The 25,999-nt window shown below is 37.9% G+C and overlaps 3 protein-coding genes and 1 long non-coding RNA gene across 5 annotated transcripts; 3 read left to right on the top strand and 1 right to left on the bottom strand.

Annotated features, from left to right (window-relative positions):
* Positions 1-325: 325 nt before the first annotated feature.
* Positions 326-8,442, bottom strand: LOC138241190 (uncharacterized). Its single transcript, XR_011190392.1, has 2 exons — positions 6,247-8,442; positions 326-918 (listed from the first exon to the last, which is right to left on the bottom strand). It is a non-coding gene; the product is annotated as an uncharacterized lncRNA (long non-coding RNA).
* Positions 8,443-9,385: 943 nt separating this feature from the next.
* Positions 9,386-11,664, top strand: jun (Jun proto-oncogene, AP-1 transcription factor subunit). The gene has a single exon (XM_006635001.3). It carries the CDS (start codon positions 9,938-9,940, stop codon positions 10,904-10,906), a length of 969 nt encoding a protein of 322 aa, XP_006635064.2. The 5' UTR covers positions 9,386-9,937; the 3' UTR covers positions 10,907-11,664.
* Positions 11,665-18,065: 6,401 nt separating this feature from the next.
* Positions 18,066-21,163, top strand: caiap (CARD- and ANK-containing Inflammasome Adaptor Protein). The gene has a single exon (XM_006635018.3). The coding sequence runs from the start codon at positions 18,350-18,352 to the stop codon at positions 20,624-20,626; it is 2,277 nt and encodes a 758-aa protein (XP_006635081.2). The 5' UTR covers positions 18,066-18,349; the 3' UTR covers positions 20,627-21,163.
* A 196-nt stretch (positions 21,164-21,359) lies between these two features.
* On the top strand, positions 21,360-25,010 carry LOC102697106 (uncharacterized). 2 transcript variants are annotated; one of them, XM_006635017.3, is made up of 5 exons: positions 21,360-21,521; positions 21,984-22,024; positions 22,118-22,192; positions 22,926-23,124; positions 24,007-25,010. In XM_006635017.3, exons 1-5 carry the CDS (start codon positions 21,455-21,457, stop codon positions 24,408-24,410), a joined length of 786 nt encoding a protein of 261 aa, XP_006635080.1. In that variant the 5' UTR covers positions 21,360-21,454; the 3' UTR covers positions 24,411-25,010. The 2 variants fall into 2 exon arrangements, with proteins under 2 accessions (XP_006635080.1, XP_015211238.1); XM_015355752.2 differs by having other exon boundaries at positions 23,965-25,010.
* The last annotated feature ends 989 nt before the right edge of the window (positions 25,011-25,999 follow it).

Raw genomic sequence — 25,999 nt, 5'->3', positions numbered from 1 at the left:
GTATAAACATCCTTTTGATGTGTTGTTGTTTTCGTACTTAGCAAATGATAGGCAGAGACGTTTTGTCAAAATCTCTCTTATCGTGTACTCCATGAGGAAAAATGACACTGAAGATTTTAGATGCCTCTGAGGATGTTTATTGGCCACAGGATAAGGATGCTGGGACCTCCTTCCACAGTAAAGAGTGAACCAAAGGAAACCTGCAAAGGAGTAGGAATCATGCAAGAGACGAGATGTGAAAGAGAGGGATTATAATGTGATATACATAGCTTTGAGAAATGATGTTGGAAATGATGATGATTTAAAAGAAACAAAACAAAACTGGTTTTGTTATCGTCACTCCTCCCGGACTTCCATTTATTATTCATAAATCACAATATGGAGTGTTCTAACATGCATCCAAATGAGCAGAATAACAACATAAGCCTATAAATATACAGGGTTAGTCCAAATGTTGTCGACAAGCATAAATACCAATTATTTTACTAAAGTTTTGTTTTCTCCTCCATGTATGGTGCAGGACTGTAAGGTAACTGTTAGAAACTTTGATATTTATGCTTTTCTTTGAAACCTTTTTTGTCATGGTAACCCATGTAATTAATTTGTAATAAACTTTGTCGACAGCATTTTGACTAACCCTGTACACTATAAGGCATAAGGAAAAGCCACTTTCAGGCTCCAACCTGATCTAACACATCATCTCCAGCTCTGGAGATGTAGAGAAGACTTTTTAAAATCTCTTCAGTTCCACAGTTTTCCACTGCCCAGCAACAACAGGAAGGACACTGACTGACTCCTGGAAACCGTTTCCCCTACATTTCAACTGATGAAACCTTCCATCAATCCCAATCCTTCTTTCTCCTAGAGCTCTTATGAGGTCCATCCTTTGAAGACAAATGGCCATAACAAACTGCGTCCCTATAAAAAACAATATATGCATATAGGTTAGTATGGAAAATTAAAGCCACCAGTACAGCATGAAATTAACAATACAGCATGAAATTATGGTATAGAATAAAAGTTATTTTTATAAATATTTTGCAGTCATCTTTTTATAGTTTCAGTTTATCATACACATAAATAGAAAGCATTTTTGCTAGACCTACCACAGCCAGACCACCAGGGTGATATTCCCAGCTGCTGTGAATCAGTCTTTATCTTATGAAACCCCACTATTCTGACACAAAAGCTTGAACATGTTAAATAGAATATATATGCATTCTCACATATGTGATCTCACTAATATGTCACCTTTATATAACCAGAAAAATATATATGCAATCTCACTTTTCTATCTGTACTTTGGCATGATTGCTTTACCGAAACAACTTGAAACACCATTGCTGTCAAAGGCACCAGTCCGCTGGGTTGAAACACATTTCTCAGTCTTGAGCACGGAAAATTGATTGGGTTTTCCAGTGGTACAGTAGTTATAGAAGTATGATGTTTCACTTTCCATTCTGATACTAAGGATAATTCAGAGTTCCTCTTATACTAATTCCTGAATTCAGGTAAATCAACGGTACAGGGCACAGTCACCTTCAGCACCTGCCACTTTTGTACCTGGTATTGGAAAGAGTTTTACATACAATGAATGTAATAGAAAAAGCTAGAATTACAACGGTCAAGAATTACATCGGTGTAGGTGCTGACTCTAGAAGTGTGCTAAAGCTATATTCCCAAAATGTCACTTTCTGTTTTCAGTATTTTGTATAATTAACATATTGTAAATCTACCATGGGCTGGTTTCCATGAGGGGATTTGAGCACTTGCTGTAATCAGGTTGTGACCCTGAAGCTCTTGTCAGCCTCCCAGTTATGGTCATAAGTGAGTTAAAGGTGCGGTATATCAGGGGAAAGGCACCACCCTCAACGGACCCAGCCCAATGTGGCTTCACAAATATAGAAAAGCATTACAAAAGAATACAGCTGACAACATTCTGTATGATTAATGTCTGTTTTTTACAAATAATTACAAAGAAATAATGCATTGAACGGTTATGCAAAGAAAAATAAGGAATAAAATACATTTCAAGAAGATCCTCCTGTTCACTTTATCCACTTAATGTTATTAGTTTGTTTCTGATTTATTAACACCTTAAAAAACTTCAGTTGTCTTAGGAGTTTTTATTTTATGCAGTTATGTTGTGAAGAACCACAGTGACAGGACACATAACTATTATGGATACATGAAATACAATTGATTTGATTCTGTTCTTACCAAGTGGTTTAAAAATACAAATCCAGACACCACTTTCATGTACAGCTTTAGCCTTTTACCTGATATACGGTACATATATAGTGAGAGAAACTAACCTAAGGACCCTGAATTATTTGTCATTAAACTGAAGTATATATTGAAACATGTTGGATTGCCAATACTCTCAGAGAAAATAAAGGAATTGCTTTTGTGTTTTGTTTATCTCTATCAGAAAGAAACTACAACCATTCTCCCTGAAATCTCTAAGAAGGGGAGTACATGAATCACTGCTGGAAAAGAAGACATACTGTTCAATGTTTGTATGTGTTTGGATTCAACAGTGATAATATGGTTGTCTATTTAACATACTTGACTTTAATACTTTTGGGGAAATCAAGGTAGGAAAAAAAAAGAATTCTGTGATCTAATGTGCTATTGCAAAAGCTGGAATTCAGTATTTGAGATTTTCTGTACATTTACTCCATAGCATTAACATTTTTCTTTCTTTAGAGATATTCATTTAAATTTCAAATTTTAGTCTTCTTGAAAAGTGCAAGAACAGCATTAAGCACTGAAGAGTATTGTAGAATTTGGGTGCTTTCTACAACTACAAGAACATAGTAAAATAGGAGTTTTGGAGGACGATACCAGGAACTAAAAATGAGAGAAGACAATTTGGCCCATCTAGATTTTATCTAGTTATATCATCCATTAATTTTTAAAGAAGGCTTTAGAGTCACTTTCAACAACATGTTTTTTCCCCAGACACCCACAACTCTTTGTGTAAAAATATCATTATGCAGTAATCATAATTAAAATGTTTCCTGCCATCTTTTGTGTGCTACTCCAGTTTGACTCCACCCATTATCTCCAGCCTTTTAACTTTAAACTTCTTCATTCTTTATTTGTTTATTGATATTTGATAAGGTCAGGTTATATAACTGTCTGATCACTTCAAATAACTTCTGTAACAACTCATTTATGTAAAGCAGCTTATTTTATTAATAGCATAAAAACACAATTTGAAAGCTTATATGTATAAACCGCATGCTGAACGACTCCCTCTTTAAATCTCTATATAAGACAGGACAGGTTAAGGTATTTTGAACTTGATCTTTACAGGAATCCACAACAACAGACAATACTGTGCCCTGCAGTGTGTATGTATCATTATATAGAATGAAATGTCTATTGCTGGCTATTCTTATCCTTAGAGAAAGGAGTCTATGAACCAGCAACTACAAAAACATGTATAATTAAAAGCATATCTATAATTAAATGCAGCCAAAGTAGCTGCCCAAACTTAAACTGTCATCTAAATAAAGAATGAAAAACATGTGTTACCTAAATTCCAACAATGACAATGGAACCATGAGCTTTTAAAAAAGAATTTCCTTTGAAGGACTTGAAGGTATTGAAACACTTTTTGGAGATTCCACTATTATTCTTTCTTTTCTGTATAGTTAAAAAACTGTACTACCCAAAAACCTATAACTATAATTTCAAACCATTATATTTCATTTAGATGCCTACCTGCTTGGAACTGTGTAATTTATAATACCACAATTGCTCTCCAATTAGTAAATCTGCCTCATGTAAACCAATATAGTTATATATTCTATTTCAGTTTGATCTTTAATATATTATAGCAGAACACTACAGTTCTTATCGTAAGTGACTTTCCCCTTTATATCTGAATAATGATATGTCAATGCCATAAAATTGTTCATCAGTATTTTGGTTGATAATAAAAATAAGAGACAATTGAAAACTTGTATTTTTAATATTTTTTATTACATTTTGAAAATGGAACATTACAATAACTACATATAACTCACAAAACAGGAGATCACAAGAGAATTTTTTTCTGAAAAGAAATGTATTTTAAATGTAAAAGTCCTTGTTCGGTTCATTGACAGTGTTAAGGATCACTCCTTGGGATTGGAAAGCCATATTGCTTTTTAGTCATCCATCCCTCCATTTTCTAAAGTTTCATTCAATTCAGGGTCATGGAGGACTGGAACCTATCTTGCCAAGCAAAGAGTGCAGGGCACACATTGGATGGGATGCCAGTCCATTGCAGGATACACACACATACATGCACACTCTCTCCAGGGCTAATTTTCTCAGAAGGCAATTAAGCAATTAGTACTATTAGTTGCACTGTAGGAGGAAATTGGAACACCCAGAGGAAACCCACACGGACACAAGGAGAACATACAAACTCCACACAGCACCTCAGGTCTAGAATTGAACCCACAGCTCCAGGGCAGCAATGCTAACAAACTGTGCCACCCACTTTTTACTCATAAACACAAAAATGCAGATAATGAAAAAGATTTAATGCACCATAGTTCTGTTCCTAGAATCAATTTAAGAGATATAAAAATCAACCAAAGGTGAAAAACAAAAGTATATCAAATTAATAAAGTCAGATGACACAATGCCATGTTTTGAGAAGAGCACTTTATTATATTAAAAGGAAAACTTATTGGGTGTTTGTTGCTCATATTCTGTAAACAGTAAATATTTGTCTGCAAAAGAGCAACATTTCAGAACTAAATGAAGAACAAACAAAGAAAGCCTTGTGGAATGTGTGGTTCTTTCATTATCTTATCTTGAAAGTTTAAACTGCTCGTTCTTTGCAAGAAAGGTGGCTTGTGTGTAGCCACTTCTCCTGTGTTCAAAAATAACAGGTCTTGTCTAAGCTCTGTTTAAGCATTACACAACTGGAAACAAACTGAGTACAAAACAGCAGTACATGTTATTACTTCACAAGCAAGGACATATTACTTAGAAAATGAAAGATTGTAGGGTTTGTCACACAATAAAGCTTTTCAACACATCAATGTTGAGAAAGTGAAACTCTGTGTGTTGACCAGACTGACAGATTTCACATAATGCAGAATTTATGCGTATGCAAAGGCAAAACAGTTTATCAGAAAAGTTTATGAGTAATGAGTAAAATGTAATCAATTAAATTAGGCATTTATAGAACCATGTTAAGGTATTAGGTATTAATTTTACTTTTGCACAGAATATCAGAATAACATAATATCTATACTGCTGCTGAAGTAACCTTTTCCACATTGTACACTCCTGTTTTCCTTGTTACATTAACCATCAAATCTTTGCAAGATTTTTACCATAAAACTCCAGGATGTTTGTGGTGTTGTTCTAACTATAAGAAAGCCTTCTATGCTTCAGTTTTCCTCTGTAGTTCAATATTACTTGCAGTAGAAATGTTAGATATTTCTATTCACTTGTATAAATGGAAGCTACAGAACATATCACAAACATGGAGATCTCAGCAGCAATGTAACAAGACATGGGAGACATCAACAAAGACATTAAGAATGGATCCAATTATAGACAAGTACTAATACTTTCCATCAATCATGGAAAGCCACCTTAGTTAATGCTACTTGTTATGCATTGTAGTAAGCTCAAAGAGTGCAAGATTGCTAATATTTTATTCATGTAATAGCTCTCTCAGTCAGGCTCTTAGTTTGATAAATACTGGATGGCCAGGCTGTTATTTATTATCCACTGAAAGGTTTACTAGTGGAGCTCATATGATTTTGGGAGAGGTCCCAGCAGTAAAATGAGCTTTCAAATAAGAGGAAAATACATTTTAAATTGTTCATCATTGTGAAGTTCAAATGTCATGAGCAAAAAACTCTTTTAGAAGCAAATCTGTTAAAAAGACAGAAACAAAGAAACGCTTTCTCCTATATTATTGTATCGCCATGTCTCATTTATTTCTTGCGTGTCCGTGAGCCAGAATACAACCTTGTAAACGATTAGAGACAGTTAAAACCCGGAGTAGTAATTTAGACCACTAAATAAACGCAGCCGGATGGCACAGTGGCGTGGGGGGTTAGCGCAGCTCAGCTTCTGTGCTGCTTGACCCCCGAGTCTGTGGGTTTTCTCTGGTCCAAAACCACGCTGTCCTAGTTAACTGTCATCTCTGACATTACACCGTGTGCGTGTTCAAGAGAATGTGTATGTGCATTTCCTGCGAACGACTGAGTAGGGGTAGCCTACCTTGAAAGGACAAATCGATTACGGATAATGGAAGGACCCAGACTCTGGAATTTAATATGCGCAGTGCTGAGTTTCTGAATTGTTCTTTAAAAAAAATAATTCACGAACGCGCCCTTGTATTCAACCACTAGCACAAGCAGTCCCTTTACACTCTGAAAACCTGCGATCATTTTTTTAACCCATTATATGTATTTTATTTTCGTAATTTGCATTTCTTTTGTGTTCTTTGGCGTCTATATTAAAACGTTTTCTACAGTTAAAGGTGTCTGAGATTTCTCTAAATGTATATACATATTAATCTAGAAATCTATTTTCCACAGTTCGGGTAAAACGCTGCTCTCTTCTTGACGAACTTTGCGATCGCTGTGTTACAGCAACAAAAAACCGGGGAGGGGGGGACAAGTGAATTTTAAAACGCGGTATCCTTTCATTACCATTTCCAGATATACTCAAGCGTATCGACCAAGTGCAGTGTCATGTTTACGTGATGTACAGAGACCGAGCTCGGGCTGTTGCAACAATGTGAAACTTATTAGGGACATGCTCAAAAAACACAGTAAAAATAAAAACGCAAAGGCAAGAGTAGCCGAACAAGTACTTCTACGAGATCCCTATCGTTAAGCAACTACTGTATGTATTGTTTGGGCATGAGGAAATTACTTTTCGGTTTTTTTTATATATATATATCCACTTCTGATTACCTCCGATTATTTAAAAACAGATTTTTAAAATTATTGATATGAACCTATTTTATTCAAACCGTATGCCTCTCTGTAACCTTTCTCTAGATCAAAACACTTTCATTTGAATCCGGAGAGTCTTTACCGAGATACAAAACCATATTAAAGCAGATAATTATTCTATTTCCTCTGATAAACCTCCCGGCTGTGTGTGGTGGGGCGGAGACTTACATCTAAGAGGCTGAACAACAGTGTTTGTACAAAATCTCCACATATCCGCAGATGTCTATGAATGATTTATAAAGTAAATATATAAAAACTTCAGTCGGATAAACTCGCGATGGAATAGGCATACATAACATAGTGTATATGCCATTTACTGTATGTGTGCTGTGAGAGCTTCACCTTTCGTATTTATTAAGTCTTTTCATCACACCTAAACAGAAAAAGCACTACTTCTGATGGTTATTTCATTAAATGAAAGTATCAGGTTATTTCTGTATATATAATCTTAATTTTTCACTTACGATTTATTTATATCGGGTGTTACGTAGTGTGCATCAGCGATTAGTTAAAATAAATGTAAATACTACAACCGTTTATGACAATTAGACGCAGTATAACAACGACGAAATATAACAAACGCATACTATACATATAAATATACGACAATGTAAACTTTTCTTTCAAAAATTACTCCATACTTGAGTACACAAATGAACATTCATTTGCTATGTGCTTTTTTCGATAAGTGTCCCAGGACATTCAAAACTTGGACAAAGTACCTTAAGCAACGTGTCAGTTATATCAACCTTTAAAGGTATTTAAACTCTGAACGCAAACATCTTTAAAGAAGAAATACAAGACGACAGAAGTATTTGATAAATGGCACAAGAATGAACTAGACAGAGGTACAGTACTGGGATAATCGTTTTCAACAGAATAAGAACAGAATAGAACAGAATACGCGTTTTGTACTCTTTGTATCACAGACGATTCAGCACAATATGGAATAGTAAGCAACTGCTTTCTTCAAAGGGTAACACACATGCGTTAGCACAAACAACATTTTGAAGCTTTATAATATTGTTAAATTTGAAACGACATTTCTCTAATTGGTGTCTTTAAAACAAGACAAATTAGGATAAGAGAACAAGATGCTGCCCGTCCTAACCTAAACAATTAATCATTAAACTGATATTCGCTAAAACAGTTGCATTTTAACAATCCTACTAAAGCTAAAAAAGCAGGAAGTATTAGTACTGGAGTCCAAGGCTTGAAAACACCTTACATAACGGTATACCCAACATTGTTACTATCCACAAAGTAGGAAAAATGTACAGCGAAGTAAAGTCTACACCTTTGTGTTTTCATGGTATAGAAAAACATGTGAGTCACTACCTGTACCTAGTAAAAACTGAAAATATTTTAATAAAAAAGTTGTCTTCCCGTGTTTGGATGAATTTTGTAGTTTAGAGAGCACCCCTTATGCTAAGTCCCACAGACGTTTGAGAGACCCCTGCTGTAACTTTACCTTAAACCCGCCTCCTGCTTTAATTCGATTGGCGGGCGACGCTCGGACAACTGGACGTGTATCATGTCAATATCACAACAGACGACCTAATCCATCGATTGACCCCGTTGTGACCAGCGCGCTAAACCTAACCGAGACATGTCCCTGCATGTAATACAAACAGACTCGCAAAACATTTATAATTCCACTGGTGAGATCAATTATTTATCAAGGTTTAAAATTAATCATTCATATTATGATGTAGTGTGTTCTTACTTTAACATGTTTTATTTAAATTAACATTGTTTTTACAAGCCAAAACAAAGTTTGACAAATGGTTTCTCAAAAGTGTATTATTTTCACATGTGATTCCATTGCTGCATCAACAGCTGTACTGAATTTGTAAAATAATCGTATTTTAGTATTTAATAGTTTTAATCCGTCTACTCTTGGTAGTGTGTCGTACCTTGCACCATCTTCAGCCCTTATTAGGTCTATTCCCAATAATAAAGTGTCATTAAACAGAGATACAGGTAAAATGCATATATGTCCCAAGATTTAAACTTTCAAGTACGTTTTACCAGCTTTAACATAAAAATTGTGTTTTAATCATACACCAATAATTATCGTAAAAACTAAAAAATTAATACATTTAAAAAACAAAACGAAAATGATATTCCTTTAACAATTAAATATATCTAACCGCTGTCTGTGTAACTAAGCGGGTAACCAGATATTCAAAAACAATACGTAATCCCATAATGCACAGTACTTCGAATTACCTCATCCCATCAGCCACCGCGAGAAGTAGAATCTTCTGGGTGGTCGTCTAGGCAACGCACCTTATCTGAAAATAAGGGCACGCCCAGTGTATTGCCTGCAGCCAATAAGAAACTTCACGCATTACATCATTGCTATTTTTAGTGAGGCAGTACCAGCAGATAAGGTTTGCCTCCACGCTGGAACAGCTCAGAGTATACAGACTTTAGCAGAGTTCAACACCCAAGTCTAAAGAGGTGTATAAGCCCCCTAGCAACTTCAGCACTTAACACGTTTCTTCAGAAGACAACTGAAGAGTACCACAAAAGGCACTTTTAACAGACACTGCTTCAGTTACACCCCGAGACTGTGCGTGTCATTGAGCAAGCTGACTCAGAGAAGTGTCGCTAATAAGGAAGAAAACTTTTTTCCCCATTTGACTGGGCTTTGGGGAGTTCAACTTAAACATCCAAGTTCGAAGAAGCTGACAAACCCCCGAGTAGCAACAGACGTTAAAGACGGGCTACACTGGACAAGTACTTCTACAACAACTTTGAAACTGAAGAAAAAAGGGCTTTCTTCTATAAAGAACAGACTTTTTTTCATTGCTGAAAAGTCGAGGAGGACTGACAAGTCGAACTTTGACCGAGGTGGACTTTCAATAACTACAGGTAAAACAAGGGAAACTTTTTTGTCTCCTGTGTGAAAAATATTTGAACTGAGGTTTGGTCAAACTTCTATGTCTACCAAGATGGAACCTACTTTCTACGATGACTCGCTGAATGCTACCTTCTCTCAGCACGAAACAACCGGCTACGGATATAACCCTAAAGCCCTGAAACAAAACATGACCCTGAATCTCTCAGATCCAACGGTCTCTCTCAAACCTCACCTGCGGGCAAAAGCCAATGACATCCTGACGTCTCCGGATGTCGGACTGCTCAAATTAGCCTCCCCGGAGTTGGAGCGGCTTATCATTCAGTCCAGCAACGGTCTCATCACCACAACCCCGACTCCGACACAGTTCCTGTGCCCGAAAAATGTCACGGACGAGCAAGAAGGGTTCGCCGAAGGTTTCGTCAGGGCACTGGCTGAGTTGCACCACCAGAACATGCCCGGTGTGCCCAGTGTCACCTCGGCACCGCAGAGCAACATTAACAACGCGATGGCACCTGTTTCCTCTATGGCTGGTAATACAGTTTTCAATTCCAGCATGCGTTCCGATCCGCCCGTGTACGCCGACCTCAGCACGTTCAATCCCACCATGAGCACCGCAGCGGCGCCCAGCTACAGCAATGCCAACACAAACATGAGCTACCCACCTCCGCCGCACCAGCACCCCATGAACTCGCAGTTGCCAGTTCAGCACCCGCGGCTCCAAGCTTTGAAAGAGGAGCCGCAGACTGTACCCGAGATGCCCGGCGAGACCCCTCCCCTCTCCCCCATAGACATGGAGAGCCAGGAGAGGATCAAGGCCGAGAGAAAGCGCATGAGGAACAGGATCGCTGCTTCTAAGTGCCGGAAGAGGAAGCTAGAGAGGATTTCCAGGCTGGAGGAAAAAGTGAAGACGCTCAAATCTCAGAACTCTGAACTGGCCTCCACCGCGAACATGCTCCGGGAGCAAGTGGCCCAGCTGAAACAGAAGGTCATGAATCATGTCAACAGCGGGTGCCAGCTCATGTTGACACAGCAGCTGCAAACCTTCTGAAGGAGAACGCGCGAGCGAGTTAAAGACTAATTGCAGAGAAATCAAGGACGAAACTTAAAAGGCTATACGAGCTATAGCAGCGGTCAGTTAGTATGCAGCAGTGAGAGAAAGAAACGGACTGAGAGAAAGACGAGAGACTGAGAGGAAGGAGGCTGCCTGACTGCCTGAGCCCCGCGCGCACAGGAGTTCCGACTTGACTGAAGTCCGAAACTTCAGAAGCTGAGTTTGTCGGTAGCAAAAGACAAGGCCACAAACAGCACAGCTTTGTAAATGTTCTGTTTCATGCTTTTTTCCCTGAAAGAACGAAAAGAGAGAGACCACGTTGACCAAGTTTTGCATGGACCTTACCTTCGAAGATCATTCAGTATTAAAAGATTTAAGTAAAACAAAATACACTGCAATAGAAACAGTAGGTTGCCTGTATGTAACGCCATGGAAAGGCGTGTACTGTGATGAAAGAAGGCTGAATACTTTTGAAAAAAGTTGCCTGAAGTTTGGGTTATGTACGCAAGGTTTTTTTTTCGTTACTTTTATGGCAACTCACGTACTTTCAATACAAAAAGCTTCAAGCCTTTGTAAATTTGTTTTATGTTGCTTAATGGGGTTTAACCCATTGTTATTTGTAAATAAGATTAAATTTTGAGGACTTATGTTTACCATTTGTAATAAATATATAATTTTTTATGTTGGTTTTCTGAAGATTTCAGAAACTAATCGATTATATTTAAGGACCGTGTAAATAAAGTATATAAAATGAATGTCTGTAATGTATCTCTTTTCTAAGTTTTGGGTGGTGGGTTTGTAGTTGTATAAGGAAAATGGTTTTCTTCCCTAAACGTTTTTCCCCCACTTTTTTCATATAACGAGCAAGTTAAAATGTTCTGAAACTGATCCGTCGATAACTGCAGGCATTCTTCTGTACTCTCCACATCCTACGCAAAATTCCCTCCCTCCTGTTTTCAGAAGTGGTAGGTACTGCACTGCCTCTTTCAAGTTTGAAAGCTCAAGAGGAAATGCGTGTTCTTTTATACACTAGGATTCTTTATACCACAAAAGCAACAGTTAAGTGCCTAGCTGACCAGACTTTTGAAAACTGAGATATTGATATTAATTGGATCTGGTGTAAAAAAAAAAGTTCCTGTCAATTTTAAACAGGCATTCAAAAAGTCCTAGCCTTTTTTGTATTGAAAACAAATCTTGAGTGAATCACATCTTTTAGTATGTGTAATTGAGCTTGATTTCAGGTGGTCTTTATGTGACAAAGTTTCAAGCACAATTATTTGCCTCATTTTGCAGTTAATGCTATTTGAACTGAATGGTTACCCTTTAGAAGTACCTGAAAACTGGTGTCTTGGAGTTGTGTAACAGTGAAGTGGTCATATACAGGTGATTAGGAATAGAAGATCAAGGAGGTGGTTATTCACCTGAAGTCATGATTGCAGTGGCTGTAGTTGTGAACCTGAATACTATTCTTACTGACCCCTGAAAGCAGGTGCCTGGTGTCCTGGACTCATGCAACTTTAAAATGTGCTAAAACTTCATATGTTCAGGTGGGTAGCTGCGTCAGCATGCGTAGGCTGCAAAGGAACAAGTAATAGGTTTATTCCATGCTGACAAAAAGAAGAGAGAAAACAACATTTCAGCTGTGGAGCCTTCTTCAGGTGTCAGGTGACAGTAACTTTATATTACTGTCACAAGGAGGCATTGCCTCAAAGGCTTTCCTCATTTGTCACACATCAATAATCAAAGAGATTGAATATGAGCTAATAAAGTGCTTTAAATAAAAAAATATAAAGATATTTAAATTCTTAATTAGACAAAGCTGTATGCATTTATTAATCAAAACCTATAAAGTTTTCAAACCAGCAAGACAATCAAACCATTTCAGTAACAGCTTACAGGCATACATACGAATGATTCACAGATGGTAGGTGGGAGGAAACCAAAGTACCCTGAGGAAACCCTAGTGAACAGAAGATAACATGCAAACTCCACACAGTCAGACCCTTGATCTGTGAAGCTGCTGTGCGAAACTTCAGTGTGAAGTGACCTTACTGCCTTTGCTGCTTTGCCTTCAAAGCAGAAACAGTTCACTAAACTAGTTTTCATCAAATTAAAATGCGAATGTGAAGTAATACTAGATTGGAAGTATCATTAACAACTGTGGTGGCAGCCACACAAGAAATTGAGTTATTCCAGTAATGGATTTATAATTCAATTCGAGTAAGCCTTTTATATAAATCAGATGTCTAAATTATTTTAATTTAGCCTGATTTTATGTAGAATACTTCACAGTTCATTGAAGTGCAACGGCTTCAATAGCAGGATGTCACCACAAGAGAGCGTCATTGCTCTTTAAACCGTCATTTGCTTTATCCGTTTTGGCACTGAACTAAAACTACAAAAAAAAATAAATGCACAATTTCCTTTTGTAAGAAGCGGTCAGCCAACTCTAGCTCTGATTAAAGCAATAGTAACAGTACAGGTATCGTCGTTGCTCTGATTAAAATGTTGAACGATATTTCACATTGCAAGTAATATAGAGTCGTTGCTTTATGTTTTGGACGAAACTCATTTTTTAAATATCTACTATTAAGATCAAAGTATCATGTACATTTGCCTGTTTCTAATAAAATAAATGTGTAAACAAAAGTTAGCAGAACTACACAGAAATGTTCAGTACTATACTTAGCTTTTGTCATTTATGATTATATTGATTTATTATGAATCCATTTACCGACGTACAGTAATAACACGACTTTTTTTTCTGACAGTTTGATACTGGGCTAGGGGATGGCAATAATCTACAGAGAATGTTACATTATGTTTACAAATACTGCAAAAGAATACAAAGCATCAAGAAATTGTAGATTTAAGACTTTCTCTAATGGAGCGATACATTGACATCATACCGGAAAGGGGGCATCTACTTGCCCATATTGAGAAAAGGAACGGTCGGAAGAGGTACGTCATCCCCACAGATAGTGGGCGTGTATTACTGGAACTGGAACTCATCACTTCAGCTTTTCAGAACTAATGAGAAGAGCAGTTTACAAGACCAAGCTGTCAGATTCCCAAGCAGCAGTGTACAGAATAGATAATACAGCCTCTAGAACTGTAACATGCAATAAGGATTACTATGGCTACAGAACTGTATTCGTTGAGCAATACAAGTCTAACTAATATGAATTAAATATGTAGTGTAACGCAACTGGGTTCAGGTGGGCGCCCTTGCCGCATTAGGTCAGCCCCGCATCGCCGGGGGCTCGAACCCGGGATTCCCGCGTCACTCAACAGGGACCGAGCCTGGTGAGCTGAAGAGCTATCTCTTCGCATCCCAGGGGCTGTGGTCGTGCTGTTACAGGGAAGGGCGGCGACGTCACCGCTCTGGTAAGCCGGCTCTTACACAGTACCTGCCGGCCATATGCGTTACAGTAGATTAGTGTTAAAAGTACTGTAGGGTAGAATTCCTTCTGTTCCCCCAATTTTATTTTTATTGTACATCTTTATACTTCACTGAGCCTTCTCAAACAGAATAAAAGGGATATTCACCTATTGATAAAACAGACCAGGCATTCAACAAGCATACTGTTTGTAAAAATACTCTCTAGCAGTATAATTGGACCTTTAACTATTTTATTCAAATTGGATACTTTTATATAGTTAAATGTAAGCACAAGCATACTGCTATTGTATCCTTACATTAATTTTCAGAGTTTTCCAATCCTTTTGTGTACTGCACAGTGACATCATTAGCACTGTGAAAGATAGTAAGTTCCACCTTCTGACTATCCAAATCAGCATTAGGAATTTCATAGGATGTACTGTACATCTGGAATTTAAGTGATAATATTTGAAATAATGTAACACCTTGCCTTTATTGTATTTATTCAAAATATTTAAGTTGGTTTACTACGAATCTTTAAGTTGGTGATAGGTATACATTTTAAAATTATAATTCCATACATTTATATGACTCTTTTCATTTGGAAGGATCCCAGGTTGCCTTATATAGAGGACAATCCACTTCATTCACCACAGAAGTGCAGCACCAATCTAGTGACAGCCAGTTTGTGCCAGTGATCCCACTACACAACAGAGCAGATGTGACATTGCTTTGCCAGTTAAATTGAGAGAAATTTAGGAATGTCAAAGTGTGCAAGGGTGTAGTGGAATTTAGCCAGGCCACTTGAATTACAACTTTTACTCCATAATTATTAGAGTCTTCAGTTGCAGTTAGCAATGGTTAGTATTGTACCCTACATCACATATTGTGTAAAAATTGTTTAAATAAATATACAAATATTATTATATTAAATGTTCCATAATTAAGAAATTCATTGATTAATGGATTGATTAGGAGGGTGATCATTAACCTGTTAGTTTATCATACATGCTACACAAATATATGATGACTTGAATTATTATAATTGAAACAATATACATTTCCCCCAGAATGATCCTATTATCAGTTTTATTAAGAAGATTACTGGATTACTTCAAGATGGCTAGTCATGCTGGTGTATGTGTGTTTGTTCAGTAGGATGAGATGGGGAGGCTCATGCCAGAAGCATGATTGGAGCTTGGATGTGGGACAGATTCTGATTGCTGGAAATATACAGAAACACTTGGCATAAAAAAATCAGAGATTTTCCTGAGCTGTCTGCCTAATACCATATAAAGCCTCCTCTAAAACATAAGTAGGCCAGTTAGGAAAAGTATCTTGCTAGGAAGAATACAAGTGGGAATAAGACCACATATAACCCCTTTCTTGCCCATGTGGAAAACCTAACTACATATCAATAATCTTAGTCTTTCTGACAAGACATTGCAGTATAATTTACAAAAAATACACCCAAAGGACTGCTTATCCTTGTCAATGTATACAGATTGGATCATCATTTTAAAGTAAGTGTTTGAACATCCTATCTAACAAGTTTACTGTAGATGTTCGACTAGAGTGTTGAGTCACTTCCTTCGGCTGTAGAGGAACACTGAAAGTTAATTCAATGCTGAAAAGTAAAGAAAAAGAATGTTTAATCTTTTGACATCTGTTCACGTGTGAAGAAAACTGTACAGTTTACTGTAGGTTAAACAGTAGTAAAGCCCACACAATTCAGTCTGGCAATAAGAGTTAATTTACAGCCTTAGGCACTTTAAGAGAGATTTTCTGGAAAAGTGAAAAAAATAAAATAAAAATAAATGCTTACACTTACTGTATATAGGGCTTTTCTGGACACTCCACTCAAAGCACTTTACAGGGAGTGGGAACTCCCCTCCACCACCACCAATGTGCAGCATCCACCTGGATGATGCGACAGCAGCCATAGTGCGCCAGAACGCTCACCACACATCAGCTATCAGTGGGGAGGAGAGCAGAGTAATGAAGCCTAATTCATAGATGGGGATTATAAGGAGGCCATGATTGGTAAGGACCAATTGGAAATTTGGCCAGGACGCCAGGGTTACACCCCTACTCTTTCGAGAAACACCCTGGGATTTTTAATGACCACAGAGAGTCAGGACCTCGGTTTTATGTCTCAACCGAAGGACGGCACCTGTTTACAGTAAAGTGTCCCTGTTATAGTTCACTGTAATACAGAACAAGTCCAACCTTAGGAGTGTGAATTAGGTTACATCAAGATCACTGGACCTTCATTAGACTAATTATATACTATGTTCCTGTATTCTGGATAATTGGACCTGAGTGAAAACTTGGTGTGAATTAAGGAACATTTGTTTTTGTTTGTGCCTGTCTATATCCATACAGGCATTTACATTATTGTAAATTAATATTTAATCTTATAAAGTGTAATGTTACAGTGCAGAAGAAGTACCCTAAGCAGAATCCTCTGAACTCAAAAGTACCAGCAGGAGTTTATCCAAAAATGTGGGTCAGGGTAAAAAACCCACTAAATCCACAATAACCAAGTCAAGACCCAGAAGACAAAGTCAGAGACAAACCTAGGAATCTTGCAAAACAAGAAACAATGCAGCTCTGGCTAGGTTAAACCCAATACTGAGCAAGGAGAGGTGTGTCAGGTTGGTTTAAGTAGGCCAATGGGAGAAGGTGTGATTAGTTCATTGGAAACTGCCCTGGAATGTGAAGGAGTTGATTGAGGATGGTGAGTTCTCCAGGGGTGTGACGTAACATGTAAGATATGAAGCATTTTATTAATACTCTATATACTTTAGTGAAGTTAATTTTTAGTTTTGTTCTTGTATAAAAATATTAGTTGGTAAAAAAACAGTAACAAAAACAATAAATAATTTTGATTTTCTTTTTCAGTAAGTTGTTTTGAAAATATTAAACCATGGCTTTAAACCATGGGTACTTTTCACAATGACATTTTGCAGGGTGCTCTATGTTGTTGCTGCATTAAACTGGACAACAGTTTTTGTTTTGGAAGTGTGATCTTTCTCGAGTAGGAGAGTGTCAAAGTATATTTTAAAAATTAAAAATCACATACTTTTCACTAACGCTTTAGAAAAAATAAAGTTATATAATGTATGTACTCTTAAGAGCTCATTAGGTTTAGGAGTCTTCTTTTCATCTGTTGCCTCTTGTAGTATCGCGTTTTTCCCCTGAAACAAACGAGTTGAATGCCTTCCAAGATTAAATCTAAATATTAATTTTCACATTTCACTGATAATCTCTAAGAAGTGTTTTAAGGAGTGTAAACACAATTTTAGCTTTTTTATCTTTATCTTTTAATGTACACAATTACAGTCAAATCCAGTTATGTTTGACAAACCAAAGATGTAAGATTGAGAATTAACTTAAAGAGATTTTTTTTGTTTTAACAAAACAAACTACCATGTTCATATATGGATAATCTATTGTGGAAAGATTGTTAAAGCTGTCCATTGTATTTCCTCAGTGGTCTCTCAGGGAGTGCTCTAGTCCGATCAATGTAGGTCTGTGTGGTCCCAGTCAGAGAGCTTGTGCAGGGTTTGTTTATTGTTGGACTGAGTGAACTGCAAACACACCCAAAGGCCAAAATGTGATCATGGAAACAGTATCCTGGCTGCAAATTACTTCCTTAGTCACCTCTGACAGATTGTGTGAACTGCAATTAAAAGTTAAAGAATGCCTGGTAGCGTGGCTGTATTTACCTTTCAAAGCTTTACAGGATCTTGTTAAAATAATAATCACAAATTTAATATCTTAATCTTTTTATTTTCATTGTAAAAGTTCTTCAAATAATTTTACTTGGTTTATGTAGATTTTTTTTTGTCTTTTTGGTATCAATAGTTACCTGGTTGCTAAGGGGATATTGGATTAGAAAAATGTAAGGAGTCCTTTCATGCCTGCCAAGAAAGTGAGTGTTTTCTTTAAGTAAAGTTTACAGTGTTGTCTGAAATGCCATTGTAACCTGCAATGTACAGTAGATTGGATATACTGTTTTCTTTTTTTTAACTGTTCCTGTGAGTTATATAGCCATGCATTCCAATAGACTGTTTACCAATCCGTATGCAATCGAAGTTCTCCAGACAAAAAAGAGGGACTTGATTGAAGGCATATCTAAAACTGAGCATTTGCTGAATCTTCTGATTGACAAGGAAGTCTTACCACCTGAGAAGAGACTCCTTGTGCTTAGCTGCAGATCTCGGGAGGAGAAGAATTCACGAGTCCTGGACTTTCTGGTCTCCCAAGGTGAGAGAGCTTGCAGGTTGTTCTTCTATCCATGTCTGAAACTCATAGAGCCTGACTTGTACAACAGCATCAAAGTGTACGTGGGAGATGTGAATGAAAGTATCGGGGATGGCAGAAGGCAGCTTATAGGGTACCTTTTAGAAAGGGACCACAGTAATCCCCCCAAAAATACACAGCATAAAATCCCTGAGAAGACCACTAATATGGCAGTTCCACGAAAGAGAGTAAAGATCCAAGACAGTAAACCTGTCTCAACTATCTCATCGCTTAAGACACCAGAAGAAACGGAAGTGGTGCATCGTAAACCTGGGGGTCTTTTCGATTCAGCTGCAAAGGGGGATGTATCTTGTCTGGAGAAGCTTTTAAGCGATTGTGACATCAATGCAGTGAATTCTTTGAATGAGAGTCTCTTGCACATAGCTGCCTTGAATGGCCAGGTCCCAATTATAGAATTCCTTCTGCGTAAAGGGGTCAAAATGGATTTGAGAGACAGAAAAGGAAGGACAGCTTTGCACAGGGCTGCTGAAAATGGTCATAGCATGGCAGTAAAATCCCTTGTGCAGGCAGGGGCTAATATCTATGCCATGGATAAGGAATCTAAAACTCCACTTCACTTGGCAGCCCAAAACAAGCATCTCAATTCAGTCAAAATTCTAGTGGAAGAGGAAATCAAGATTTGCCATAATCAGAGGACATTTCTACATATGGCAGCCCTCAAAGATAACTCCCATCTAGCCCAAATCCTCCTTCAGGAAGGTGCCCCAGTAGATGCAAAGGACAATCAGAAGAAGACTGCACTGTTCCATGCTGTTCACAGTGGTTTTGAGAAAACAGCTAGAGTTCTTCTTGAAGCTGGAGCCAAGCTAGATTCCAGTATCATTGAAGCTGCATTTAACCTTAACAGCCAGTCCATGTATAGCCTACTTCTTCAGCATGCTAAAGGGCTATCTCCTGATACCATGGTGTCAGCACTTTTCAAAGCAGTTCAGAAGAACCTGCAAGGAGTTATAGCTGCTTTGATAGACAGAGGTACTGACATAAATGCACGTAATGGGATGCAGTACACACCTTTGCTTCTCGCTGCAGAGCTGGGGAATTTGGAAGCTGTCAAGATTTTGGTTGCCAAAAAGGCTAGTCTGGATGAGAAATTGCCAAACCATAACTCAGCTCTGCATCTGGCTGCTCAGAGTGGGAATCTGCCAGTTTTAAAATTGCTGTTAGAGAAAGGAATGGACGTTAACATGCCAGGCCCTGTAGACCAGACTCCTTTGCACCTGGCTGCCTTGCACAACAAACCTGATGTAGTGGAGGTACTGATCAGACATGGGGCCCAGGTGAATGCTGTCACCAAAGAGGTACTTACACCCTTGCACATTGCAAGTCAGCAGGGACACCAGGAGGTTGTGGAGAAGCTGATCCAATTTAAGGCAGATATTAACGCAAAAGACAAACAGTCGAGGACACCTCTGCATCTTGCTCCAGCTCAAGGTGGGGCATCTGTGGTGCAGCTGCTGCTCAGAAATGGTGCTGATCCCAATGCCGTGGACAAGGAAAAAAAGTCACCTTTACACATGGCAGCGCTGAAAGGAAATTCTGAGGCTGCCTCAGCCATGCTGTCAGGCAAGGCAATGATCAGAGCCAAGGACATGGATGGCTGCACGCCCCTGCACTACACCACAGCAAAAGGCCATCTGAGCCTCATGAAAGTTCTTTTGGCCTTTGGAAAAAACAAGAATGTTGATGATAGAAATGTGTGGCGGAAGACCGCCTTGCACATTGCGGCAGAGCATGGGTATGACTCTTTGGTAGACTTCCTGCTGTCCAGTGGTGCAAAGATCAATGCTATGGACATCAATAAAGACACCCCTCTGCACATTGCCAGTCGAGCCGGGCACCTTGGCACTGTTCACAGACTAGTGAACTGGACACAGGGTGAAAAGGTCAACCTGCAGGCCACTAACAGTGTGAAGAAAACCCCACTGCAGGTGGCGCAGACTGGGGACACAGAAAAACACCAGCAAGTTGCCACACTACTGAAGAAGAAAATGTTTCTTATCAAATAATACATAACCGTCTAAAAATGGACATCATATGATTTTCATAGGACTCCGACACCTTAGAAGATTTGTCCCATGTTGGAGTGAATATCAGTGTCTAAATGGTAGTGCAGCAGGGTTTCATTATTCTGGAAGAATAATTAATCAGATTTTCACTTATATCCTGTACACTAACATGTTGTCAGATGTTGGTGAGGTGATAATCTGTCAGGATTATCATGTTAAAACAAAATGACTACAGTATTTACATACTTTCCATATTTGGAAGAAAAAACTGAGAGAAAGAGTTAAACAATGTAGAATTCCAAATACCTTTCACAGCAGAGTATAGAGTATATTCCTTATAAAACATATGTTTGTAAATGGCTATCTGTATATTTCTGTACATTAAGAAATCAACAGATCACTGAAATGAAATTTCAGATACCATAGTTCACACATACCGACCTCTGGTGGTCATTTTAGAAAAAAATGTTTTGCTTCACATACAGTAACTTGTATTGGAAATGTTAAACGTTAGGCTTTTTACCAATGTTTTTATATAATACGTAGTAAACGTTTATGCAATAATAATAATAGCCAGAAATAGTAAAACTAATGATTTATTGTGTTGTGCTTAATGATCTTTATTTGAAGGCTGTCCTTTAGATATGCATATTTAAATAAACTTTTAATTGGTTATTAAAATAATAAAGTAAAGGCGTAATATCTAAAGCAGTGGCATCAGTGAGAAATGCCAAGGAGAGGAGCTATTTCACAGATCACATGAGACTGGTAGCTGTTTTCCGGCGACTGGGCACGTGACCGGTTGTTGACAGCTGCGGCGACTCCAAGATGGCCAGGAATGAGGAGAAACAGCTAGGGAAACTAAACCGGCTGTGGCTTCAGAGGCAGCGAGACGGTACGTGAAAGAAAACTGCTTCGCTGAGCTCTGTGTCCTAGAACTATCTAACAGTATGCAAATAAATTGTTTCAAATCATATCAGTAACGAACTCGGCAGGCTATGAAATGAACCGTAAAAAGTAAATGGATATTTATTTATTCCTGATATTAATACTTGTACTGTTCATTTTCCTTTGATCTAGTTAAGCGTTGCAAATCTAAATCAAGAGTCTCGAGTTCGTAGGTTTATAAATTGATACAGTTGTTTTAGCAGTTATCTAAATCGTTATGAAGTTAGGTCTCTTTCCGTTTCGAAAGAATTAAGGGTCGATAATAAAACTAAAAACGTTTTTATATAGCGCCTTTAAAGGTGGCTTCTCAACGCGCTTTACAGCTGTACACAATGAAAATACACAATGAGAGGTAAATCTCTCATCTCTCAGAAATCTGCTATCGTTTTAATGTTTTCGTCTTCCGCAGAGGGTCGCTTAAAGGACATAGGTGAATCAAGACCCAGACTGGTGAGTGTAACCCAAAATAAACTATAAAATAAAACTCCTACTTTATTTTATTAAAATGTTCCTGACGTCCCCTGACCCAATTTTGTCTTCCAGTCTTCCTTGAATTCACCTGCAGCCGTGAAGAAATGGATTCCAAGCATCACAAATGAAATAGAATATTATTTGCAGGTATTCTGGTGTGGTGTTTTGTTCAATCAGACTGTCAAAGAGGGACTAATGTAGACTTCTGTTATGGCAATAACACTTTTTTTATTACTGACACAATTAAATTGCTGTCTATGTATGAAGAAATCATTGTGTTCATTAACAATTCCCTCTTTGCAATTATGACAATGCCCCCTGCTGTTGAGACTGTTTTTTTCTAAAAGTGGAAATGCAGTTCAAAATAATCCAATACCTGGTCTTTTAAGATCCTGTTTCGTTCTTCCACAAGCCACTAGCATTTTTTAAAAGGTACTAATCCTAGTGTCCTGATAAATTTCACTCTTTCATTGCATAATAGACTCAGCTGTTGAACTTACTTCTTTTCCTGACTTGCTATGTATTTGGTCCTATGGTTTCCATGTGTTATGCAGATTACTGATACACTTCAGTGTTGAATATTTGAGATGACTAATACAGTGAGGTCTTGTTATGACAATGATTTAAGTCTTGAACAGAGAAGACACAAAGGCTTGAGGGCACAAGTGGAGGCTATAGAAAAATGAATTGAGTTGGAAACAGGAGGTGCTCTTTACACAAAGAATGGCAATTCTTTGGAACAAACTGCACTGCAGTGCTGTTGAAGCAGGGAGATTGGGAATGTACTAGAAGCCAAACAGGCATGATGGGGGAAATGGCCTTAATTTCTTTGTAACATTTCATGTGTTCTTTTATAATAGAACTGTTCTTTGTCTTGCAGCAGTCCCAGCTCTCTCACTACCCTGAGAGGAAGATTGCAGAGTTTCAGCAGCAGATAGAGGGGCTGCGGAAGGAATATAAGAGTTACCTCCACAAGCTCCGGGTCCTAGATCCGTCCTGCAAACACCAGCCCTGGAATCCCCGAGGCTACACTAAAAGGAAACGGCCACAGGATGGGGTACCATGTCCTAGCCAAGCAGGTAGATCTGTCTGTCCTCCTGTGTGATGCATTGAAGTACATTTGCTTGCATTTCACATTTTTAAAGTCTCCAGCAGATATGTATCCTTAATGATTTCTGAAGTTATTTCAAAATCATGTCTGTTTTTGTGATGGATAAACTATCACTGCTGTAAGTTTTGACATCCCCCATCTCCAGTAATCCCTTTTACTGATTTATAAATAATGTAATAATTATTTTAATAAAGAATAACATATTTATAAATAAATACATAATTCATAAAGATGACTTATTTGACTGTATCAACCCATGTTTTATGAACAGTCATCTTCGTAAGTGGTAATTAAAGCCTCTAGTGAATTAAAAAAAGACAGTGGGTCTTGACTTGCAAAGAGTTGCAAAAAGAAGTACTACCTCCCTTTGTATTATGTTAATTTATTATAAATTTCAACTTTTCATAAATTTAGAAGAGGTATCACTTTGGACTACTTTGGACTTCTAGTTTTACCATCAATATTTATTAAACTTCATAACGTTTGGAGGTGATACGTCTGAGATTGATGGCTCTGAGATGTCATTTTTGTTGACAAAATTACTTGTTTTGTACGAAGAACAAAAGTGTTTTGTGATTACTATAAGCTCACCATCAGAAATCATGTAGTATTTTATTAATATATTTATTTCAAACATGAAGTACCAGCACATTTCTTTCAAACATGGGGTTATTTTGAAGTATCAGCTCTAACATGTAGCACTGAAAACTGTTACATTTTAATCCACAGTTACTTTAGGAAGCTATTACCTTTTACTAAGTAGTGTGTATACATTAAATTAAAATTAAAAAGAATTATTTTTTCTCAGAGTCTGGGGGCTTTAAAAGGTTATGTACTCCTGTGCTGTCAGAACCAGGATCCCAGAGTGATGAGTCAGACAGTGATGATGAAGAGGAGAGCAAGGTGACACAAGCTCCAGAGAAAGAGAAGAGTTGTACTCTTGTACTCACTTCCCCTGTGGCAGACCTACCCAGCCAAGACCAGCCTCTCTGCTTCAACCACAGCAAGATGGCTGTGAAGGTTTCTGGGCAACGTGCCACACTAGATGATCAGAACTTAGACAGTCTGGCAAGGGTTCTGTTTACAGGGCTTCCGAACCTTCAAAGCTGCTCCATGGCCCAGAATTCTGCAGCCCAGAACTGTCTTCCCAAAAATTCAGAGGCATTGGAGCTCAGTACGTCCCACCTGCCTGCCGAACACAAGCCACATGTTCTGGGTCTTGACTGCTACTCCTCCTCAGAAGAGGACACATAGGGTATTACTGGAACACAGAAGGGAGTTCAGCTGATGGCACCACACAAAAGTGACCTCGTTGTTGGAAATATCCGACAGGTTGGGGAAGTAGCAGAGAAATCTGTTCATATTTGTCTCATGTGACACTGGTAGGGGAGTATTTCTCCATAAGGAGTTATTCACAAGCTCTGTATTTCTGCCTTCATAGAGTAAACTGTTTCTCTTTTGGCTTTTAAACTAAAAATGTGATCCAGCTATACAGAAAAGCAGGTAATTTAAGGAGTTTAAAATTACCCATCAGGACTTCTTTAAGGCTTCACTGAAAATTAGCTGGTGTAAATTTAACTGGCAAATTATAGACTTAAGAAAGTTACTTTTAGACTTCTTCCAGACTTCAAAGTTTCTGTAATGGATTAGGAAATGTAAAATTAAGGCAGGATTTAAAATAGATAATTTTGGAATATTTGTACTATGAGAATTTTCATTGAATTGTTTAAAACTGAATATAAAAACATTTTGTAAATAATAACGTGTATTATGTTTCATACTCTTATCTCATTCAAGTGTTTATGAGTTGTTTATGTCAGTTATTGTTAGTAACTTTAATAAAAACTTTATTTTTGGAAGAAATTAAATTGAGAGACTGACTTATATAATACCCTTTTCCCTTTTAACACAAAGGTACCTGTAATTGTTTACCAACACTAAAAATGTCTTAATTACTTTGTATTATCAATAATAATAATAATGGCTTACACTTATATAGGGCTTTTCTGGACACTCCACTCAAAGTGTTTTACAGGTAATGGGGACTCTCCTCTATCACCACCAATGTGCAACATCCACCTGGATGATGCGTCAGCAGCCATAGTGCACCAGAACACTCACCACACATCAGCTATCAGTGTGGAGGAGAGTAAAGTAATGAAGCCAATTCATAGAGGGGGATTATAAGGAGGCTATGATTGATAAGGGCCAATGGGAAATTTGGCCAGGACGTCGGGCTTACACTCCTACTCTTTTCGAGAAACACCCTGGGATTTTTAATGGCCACAGAGAGTCAGGACCTCGGTTTTACATCTCACTGTTTACAGTATAGTGTCCCTGTCACTACATTGGGGCATTAGGACCCACATGGGTGAGCGGCCCCGCTGGCCCCGCTGGCCCCGCTAACACCTCTTCCAGCAGCAACCTTAGTTTTTCCCAGGAGGCCTCCCATCCAGGTACTGACCAGGCTCAAACCTGCTGAGCTTCAGTGGGTTGCCAGTTGTGAGTTGCAGGGTGATATGGCTGCTGGCCATATAACAACATAGGAATAGTTACAATCCAGAGGAAGCCATTATACACTTCTAACATGTTTGATTGCTAGTAGTAATTACATTACACATTACATTACATTACATTAAGCTTATTATCCCAAAGGTCTCATCCACACATTTTTTAATAGAAGCCAGGGTATTATGCTTCAAAATATACCTTTTTTATAAATACATCACCCTAGATGTTGTAATGGGATCAGAGTGATTATTTTCTTTTAAAATGACTTCATACTTCAGAAATTGATTAGGGAGTTGCAAAGCAAAATTGAAATAGCATACAAAAATTAGCTG

The sequence above is a fragment of the Lepisosteus oculatus genome, chromosome 9 (genome assembly GCF_040954835.1).
Source record: "Lepisosteus oculatus isolate fLepOcu1 chromosome 9, fLepOcu1.hap2, whole genome shotgun sequence".
In the NCBI taxonomy this organism is placed as follows: domain Eukaryota; kingdom Metazoa; phylum Chordata; class Actinopteri; order Semionotiformes; family Lepisosteidae; genus Lepisosteus; species Lepisosteus oculatus.
This window is presented reverse-complemented; position numbering and strand designations above follow the sequence as displayed.

What these genes read in the sequence shown, in the direction of transcription:
- caiap (XM_006635018.3), top strand. Translation starts at nt 18,350, where the DNA reads ATGCATTCCAATAGACTGTTTACCAATCCGTATGCAATCGAAGTTCTC.
- jun (XM_006635001.3), top strand. Translation starts at nt 9,938, where the DNA reads ATGTCTACCAAGATGGAACCTACTTTCTACGATGACTCGCTGAATGCT.
- LOC102697106 (XM_015355752.2), top strand. Translation starts at nt 21,455, where the DNA reads ATGGCCAGGAATGAGGAGAAACAGCTAGGGAAACTAAACCGGCTGTGG. An exon ending in GCTTCAGAGGCAGCGAGACG is followed by an intron (nt 21,522 to 21,983) that starts GTACGTGAAAGA and finishes CGTCTTCCGCAG; the next exon opens with AGGGTCGCTTAAAGGACATA. An exon ending in ACCATGTCCTAGCCAAGCAG is followed by an intron (nt 23,125 to 23,964) that starts GTAGATCTGTCT and finishes ATTTTTTCTCAG; the next exon opens with AGTCTGGGGGCTTTAAAAGG.